Raw genomic sequence first — 7309 nt, forward strand, 5'->3', positions numbered from 1 at the left:
AGAAAGATATCAATCAATATGAATAGGCGACAAGGTCCAGTGCCGCACAACATCAGTAGTTCTAGTAGTAATAACTTTTCTTCCCTTTAGGTTTATTCTCTCTTCTATACAATTTTTTATCTAAGTGGTGTAAATAGTCGTTCTGCCACCGGGTGTTTCTTAGGCCTTGTTTAGTTCCCTTTTTTTGGTTTTAGGTATTATAGCACTTTTATTTTTATTTGGCAATTATTGTTCAATTATAGACTAACTAGACTCAAAAGATTTATCTCGTAATTTATAGGTAAATTGTGCAATTAGTTTTTGTTTTTATTTATATTTAATGTTCCATGCCTATACCGTAAGATTTGAATTGATGGGAAATTTTAAAAAGTTTTTGGTTAAAGGGTGAACTAAACAAGGCGTTAGTCGACGCACAGCTGCATTCCTTGCTAACACAAAAAGAGAGAAACTAGCACAACAATATCGTTGCTTCCTGAACTCATACAGGCCGAGACTCAGAGACCCATGATGTGGAGTGATGAAGGATGATGGCGCCTCTGCAAGCGGAGAATCATTGCATTGCCACAGGTATACGTGGAATTGTGGATGTCTGCTGGAGCAAGACAAAGCGCCGGCGTGACGGTCAGACTGCCATTGTCGGTGGTCTGTGTGTTTTGCCAAACGAATCGGCGGGGCGGGGCCCTGCCTCAAGCCGTCGTGTCCTCTGTCGCTTTGTTCCACTGCAAGCTCTTTCTTTTCTTGTTCGCTGCTCTCGAGGACGCATCATTGATCATTGTCTTTTGCCATGGACACAGCAACTAGCCGGCATAGAGTTGGTCATCTGGTTTTTGAATTCATCAACTTAATCTGCATGCATGCAGTTGGTCATCTGGTTTGATCCGGACTGTCAACCGTGGCGTGTGATGTACTGATGTTATTATACCAAAGTGGCCTCACCGCCGGCAAGCCTGCCGGCATCCTTTCAAACGGAAAGCAACACCGCATCATCGTCTCCACTGTTGCTTTGCAGCCAAGCCTCGTCGTCTCGGGCCCCGCGTGCTTATCCCCTCGCCACAAAGCAAGGAATCCAAAGCAAAGGCATCAACGGCGCCAAGTTAGCAGCAGGATAGGGACGATCGATCCCAAAACCACAACCCAAGAACGGGAAGCGTGCATGCGCACGCACACGCACAAACCTGCCTGAGCTCGAGCTCCCTCGCTCTCTCCCTCCCCGCGCGCACGCAATGGCCACCGGCAGCGTAGCCCCAAGCCCCACGCAAGCCAGCAGCAATGTCTCACGGCCGACGATCCCCACAGGCCTCGTGCCCGTGGCCGTGCTTCTCGCCGCCGCCGCCGTCCTCCTCGCGCTGCTGCCGTCGCTGGCCCAGGCGGTGTGGGAGGTGCCGCACCTCTTCCTCCTAGGCGCCGTCATCTCCTTCGGCGTCTTCACGCAGAGGAACAACGACGCCGATGGCAACGGCAATGCCGCCGGCGCCAAGCGCAGCTCGCTGGCGTGGAACGCGCGGTACCACCCCGCCGACGACCCCCTCGTCGTGATCGCTGATCATCACGCGGTGCCGAGCGACGAGGACGACGACGGCGGTCTGGAAGGCGCACGACGGGAGAGGCCGCTTTCCTTGCCGGTGCGGAGGCTGAAGCCTGCGTCTGCGTCTGCGTCTGCGTCTGCGGCGCAGGAGTCCGAAACCGGCGGCGACGCCAGCTGTGGTGGTTTCGGCGAAGAGACGGATAGCTGCGCGTCGTCGTCAGGGTTTTGGGCCGGCGCGCGCGCCGTCCCTTCGCCGCCCTCTGTTCTCGACGCCGACCTGGACTTCTCTCCGTGCTCACAGCCGCCACAGTCTGAACGGCCGTTCTTTGTCCAACACAGCGCCAACAGGTCCCGTGGGTCCAATGCCGCGACGCCGACGCCGACGCCGACGCCGGCGTCCACCGTCCCGAGGGGCTTCGTGCAGGGGTACCAGTACCATCCTTCGGCGCCCGGCGACCAGCCGTTGAGTGACGACGGCGAGGTCACCGACTGGGACGATGAGGACGCCGCCGACGGTTCCGATATTGAGATGACACCCGTGTCGTCAGAAAGGTCGGTCCGTGGCGACGACTTCGCCGCTTGTGACGACGATCATAACGACGGCGACGGCGACGGCGACGACACGTCCGTGGATGAAGAGCTTCTGAAGCTGGCGGCGAAGGCGGAGCCGGACGGGGAGGAGGAAGTGGACAGGAAGGCCGACGAGTTCATCGCCAAGTTCAGAGAGCAGATCAGGCTGCAGAGGCACTAGCCGGCCATGCATGGCGTGCATACATGCATGGATCCATGCATGCTCTGCTGAGTGCTGAGCGTGCACCGACACGGCGACACACATATAAATACCACTGATGATCCACCACGAATGGAGAACGCAGCAGTTGTTTGTTCATCCATGGCACCATGTTTCCTGTATCATTTTATTGTTTTTTTTGTTGCTCCACTGCCCAACAAGGAGCCGGAAACATGGTGTGTATATGAATGCAGAATGCATATTGAGCACTGCTTTTTTCAGTGCATTTCTATAGATTTCTCGTACGTCTGCCAATGCCAGAAATGATGAAATCGTGTGCGGCAGTTGGGAGGAGTTAGGATTAGGAAGAACAGCAATCATCCTGGAGCAAAATCTTTGCGGTTTTCGTTGGAACAGTCCGCACGACGTATGTACGTGCACAAGCACAGCCCGTCACAGCCTTGTGATGGCATGCATGCAGGACAATAATCAATGAAATGTTCTGAGGAAAATCCCAGCTAACGCCACCTTAACGCTGAAAAGGACTTGTCCAGGCCGGCCAAGCATGCGTGGCCGTTTCTTCCAACTTCCAAAGGCTTGTCGTCGCTTGTGTACCAAGCATCATTGCTGGAAGTATTTTCGCTCAATGAATGAACGGTGGCATGTGTGTCACTTGTAGGCTTGTAGGCGTCGTCGTGCTTGAGAAGAGCGTGACCTTCCAACAGCAGCGTGAAAGTCACGTTTGCGTTTTGTGTTGTGCCCATCGGCGTGCTGTGCCTAAACATCGAGCTAGCGGTTATCAAGAAACAGCTGGATGGAACACGGAACGACCACCTTTATAATGCATCGTCTTTGTACATCTTCACTGAGCAGTGTTTTGTTTAAGCTTATTTACTGATTTAGGAATAATTTTCTCTCATAATAAATTAATGAATAATATTTTCAACCATGATTTTTTCGTGCTAAGCGAAAAGGCTGGATGGTTACGAAGCTGGGATGGAGTTTTTTTTTTTCAACAAGAGTACTCGTACAAGTCGTACGTACAAAACGTGTGCAGTCACCCATCACAAATCGATGATAATCGTCAAGATGGATCGTCACTAAAATAGGTTAAGAGCGGAACTGTCCTTGACACAATTAATTGCACGAAGATCTCCGTGCCTTGTATAGTTGTAGTACTACTACTGCTTCCTAGTACAGCGGCAGTAATGAACCACTCCGTCAATTTTTAATGCACCACCAGAGACTTCAATTGACGAGAGTACAGGAGTACAGTACAGTACCCCCCTCAGAGGAACTTAGGGCACTCACAATGCAGACTCTATCACAGAGTCTAAAGTTATTTATTACCTCGAACAATGTGGACTTAGAGTCTAAATAAGACTTGGAGTCTTATTTTTTCTACCTCTTTCTTCAATAAATATGCTGTCACATCAGCAAAATAACATAAATAATATGTAATTAAGTGACTTGGACTCATAGAGTCTTGCATTGTGAGTGCCCTTATCACATCCGGGCCGTTAACCTTGGATCCAACAGCCATTAATTGACCACGAAGTCCCAGTGGATCCCTCTGGCACTTCGCCGGCAGCCAACCAACGCCGGGACCAGCCCCGCCGTCCATCTGCGCCGGCGTCCTGTTGTTTCCGGCACCAGCATCCCAGACCCAAAGGTACGTACGCCGTGATGGAAATAGGATACCTTCCGTCCGCTAGTCCACTCCCAGCACTCCCATGTCCCAACCCCAACTGCCGGTGCCACCAGCCACCGTGGCCCGTGTCGGCCCTGAACACCCTCAAATTTCAACGGGGAAAAGCGGCAAAAGCTCAGCGAAATGCGCCCACTAAACTATACACCTACTGCTGCTTAAGCTAATCTCTCCAAAGGGAAAAGGCCAAGCCCTCATCATCAAAGAAAAAGCGGCCGTTCAAGCCCGCGGCATTCCCGTCTCGCTCATCACTCATCAGTCGCACAGTCACACACACAGTGATAAAAGCCTCCCAGGCGACAAGAATCTCTCACAAGACAGACAGACAGCCAGCCACGCACCTCTCCTCCGTAGGCCGTACCTCACCACACTTGCTACCTCCTCCTTCCTTCCTCTGCCTTCCCTCCGCGCGAGGAGAAAAGCAACTCAGCGGCGCACGGCAAGGCAAAGCAAACCAAGACCTCGCGTCGCTGCCGTGCCGTGCCTATACCTTCGCCTTCGCCACGACGAACCTGACCTGAGAGCGCGGCGACCACCCCGGCCCACCGTCGCGTTTATTTTACCCGCGACAGCCGGGCGCGCGGAAGATGGAGATGGCGGGGGCGGCCGAGGCGGACACGCCGTCCAAGGAACCCGTGCGGACGGGGCGGAGCAACACCATCCTGCTACCCATCGTCGGCATCCTCTTCGCCTACCTCCTCTACCGCTTCCTCCGCCCGCGCCTCCGGGGTCTGCGCCTCGACCGCCACGTCCCGTCGTGGGTCCGCATGCCCGCCTGGCTCCGCCGCCGCGCGCCCATCAGCGGGAGCACCGTGCTGCCCTACTTCGCGCCCATCGCCGACCGCCTCGGCGCGCTCCCTTACCTCGGCCCCTTCGCCGACCGCCTCGGCGTCGGCCCGCACCACCAGGGCACCGCCCAGGCGCTCGTCAAGTTCCCCGGCGGGGAGGCGCTGTCGGTGGCCGCCATCCTCGAGGCGCCAGGGGAGGTGGTCGCCAAGTCCGCGCACAGCACGCTGTACCGCGCCGCCATGCGATCCGGGGAGGCCGCCGTGCTGCTCCGCTTCGTGCGCCCCGCCTGCGCCGTCGGAGCAGAGGAGGCATACGCCGCCGCGCGACGGATCGGCGCCGTCAGCCACCCCAACCTCGTGCCGCTCCGCGCGGTGTACGTCGGCCCGAGAGGCGAGAAGCTGCTCGTCCACCCTTTCTACGCCGCCGGCTCGCTCCACCGCTTCTTGCAAGGTCTGGTTACGTTTTGCATTCTTCCTCCTAGTCTGGCCTACATTTGCAGTTCAACCAGTTTTTTTTTCAGCAGTTAATCAGTTATGCTAAATTCCGTTTCAAACACTATCGTTGGTTGGATGTGGGGGTCATCTGGTCAATTATTGTCGACAGATTTGGAACATAACCTGTACTTTTAGCAAGATCATCTCAGGCCACCGTCAAAACAAGATCTCGGGTCTGTATTCCACAATACTGTAGCACATTATAGAGTACCAACATACACACCACATATCCCAGCTGTTTGCATTGCAGTCTTGCCGCATGCAGTTCAAAAATCCTTTTTAAAAGTTTAGTTCGACTCAAGTAAATTGAAAGGGTCCACTCAAATGAGTTCAAAATGGTCCTGGATATTGGTGGCAAGCTTAAACTGATTTGTTAAATTTCATGTTCCGGCTTTGTTATAAAGTGCACACGATAAACGAGGGTTTGGAGATGAGTACATCTGTTGATACTTTTTCTCCATATAAAGTGAAAAGAATCATTGCATTGCTAAATTTAATTTAGTAAAAGCAGATCAATTCTCAAAAAGAGAAAAAAAAAAGCAGGGCAGCTAGTTCTTACTTTCTTTCTTGGTGGGGGCCAGGAGGCGATTTGTGCCAATACCATGTGTTCTTGCAATCTGTTGTTGTCATCATTATATGCAACACCAAATCAACTTTTGTAAAGATCTTTTTGCTTGGCTGTCAGCTCGAAACTTCGAATGGGTCCGTGCGGTCCTGATGCCATGTTCCTGAGTCCTGTTGTTTGTTAAGAGTTGTTAGATTAAAGTGGAGTGCTCCTTTAATTTAATAGCGACGGAGTAGATTTAAATAGTCTGCACTAAAGTTTGTGCGTATTATTTGTCATCTGCATGGGTTCTTGAATCATAATTTTCTACGGGATATATGATGATCTGCGATCTAGTTTGTGAACACTTGAAAAATGAAATGATGCTCTGAGCATCCTTTTGTTTTTTTGAAACAACATCCTTTTGGTATCTCAGTTTGTGACAGTAGCTAATTACTTTGTTGCTATCACTTACAGAGGGAATCGTGGAGTCGCACAGATGGAACATAGTTTGCAACCTTTCTCTTGGCATTGCCAAGGGACTGGATCACCTGCACACAGGCTTAGACAAGCCGATGGTCCATGGCAACCTCAAGACAAGCAACGTTCTTCTCGACGCCAGCTACGAGTGCAAGTTATCGGACTACAGCCTCTACGTCCTGCTGAACCCCGCCGCCGCGCAGGAGATGCTGGAGGCCTCGGCGGCGCAGGGGTACAAGGCGCCCGAGCTGATCAAGATGCGGGACGCCACGCGCGAGAGCGACGTCTACAGCCTCGGAGTGGTGCTGCTCGAGCTGCTGGCGCAGAAGGAGTCATCATCCGATGACGGGCGGCCGAACCCGCGGGACATCCTCCTCCCGGCCTCCTTCAAGAACCTGGTCCTGGAGCGGAAGATCTCCGACGCGTTCAGCTCTGACCTCGCCAGGCACTGCAAGAGGTCCGGGAAGGAGAAGAACCTGAACGCGTTCTTCGAGCTCGCCACGGCCTGCTGTTCCCCGTCGCCGTCGTTGAGACCCAACACGAGGCAGATTCTCAAGAGGCTCGAGGAGATCGCGAGATGAATGGATGGATGAGTAGGTCTGGCAACTTGCTACTTAATCAGCATTGCTATCTATTGCAGCATACCGTCGATCTGAGAAGTGGGAAGCGTACGTCCTGCCCGAGCTAAATGAACAACGTGTTTTGTGGTGGGCGGTTGGGGAATGGGATGCATGTTTTCACATCCAGTCCAGGATTAGGAATCTGTACTGTACAGTTTCACCGAGATGCAGAGGTGGTGGTCATCTGAAAACATACAGGATGTGCTTTCGGTGCATGAGCAGCAGTACTAGACTGTGTTTCTTTGTGTTTTTATTTTATCCTGAAAGTGGAGATGTACAATCGTAGAGTACCTGAAGAGTTGTAAAAGACTGCTAGTGAGAAGGGTACGTGTTGTATTTCCATACATTCAGAGAAATTCTCCATGTGGTGGAATGTTCTCTACTTCTCTTTCAGACGCGTATAACAATGGTATTTGTCA

General features: G+C 52.6%; 2 protein-coding genes across 2 annotated transcripts; both read left to right on the top strand.

Moving 5' to 3' along the window:
* LOC8076237 lies at positions 871–2549 on the top strand. The gene has a single exon (XM_002452768.2). It carries the CDS (start codon positions 1224–1226, stop codon positions 2274–2276), a length of 1053 nt encoding a protein of 350 aa, XP_002452813.1. The 5' UTR covers positions 871–1223; the 3' UTR covers positions 2277–2549.
* Positions 4258–7309, top strand: LOC8076238 (putative kinase-like protein TMKL1). Its single transcript, XM_002452769.2, has 2 exons — positions 4258–5202; positions 6268–7309. The coding sequence occupies exons 1-2, from the start codon at positions 4551–4553 to the stop codon at positions 6849–6851; spliced, it is 1236 nt and encodes a 411-aa protein (XP_002452814.1). The 5' UTR covers positions 4258–4550; the 3' UTR covers positions 6852–7309.

Source organism: Sorghum bicolor, chromosome 4 (genome assembly GCF_000003195.3).
Source record: "Sorghum bicolor cultivar BTx623 chromosome 4, Sorghum_bicolor_NCBIv3, whole genome shotgun sequence".
Classification (NCBI taxonomy): domain Eukaryota; kingdom Viridiplantae; phylum Streptophyta; class Magnoliopsida; order Poales; family Poaceae; genus Sorghum; species Sorghum bicolor.

What these genes read in the sequence shown, in the direction of transcription:
- LOC8076238 (XM_002452769.2), top strand. Translation starts at nt 4,551, where the DNA reads ATGGAGATGGCGGGGGCGGCCGAGGCGGACACGCCGTCCAAGGAACCC. An exon ending in GCTCCACCGCTTCTTGCAAG is followed by an intron (nt 5,203 to 6,267) that starts GTCTGGTTACGT and finishes TATCACTTACAG; the next exon opens with AGGGAATCGTGGAGTCGCAC.
- LOC8076237 (XM_002452768.2), top strand. Translation starts at nt 1,224, where the DNA reads ATGGCCACCGGCAGCGTAGCCCCAAGCCCCACGCAAGCCAGCAGCAAT.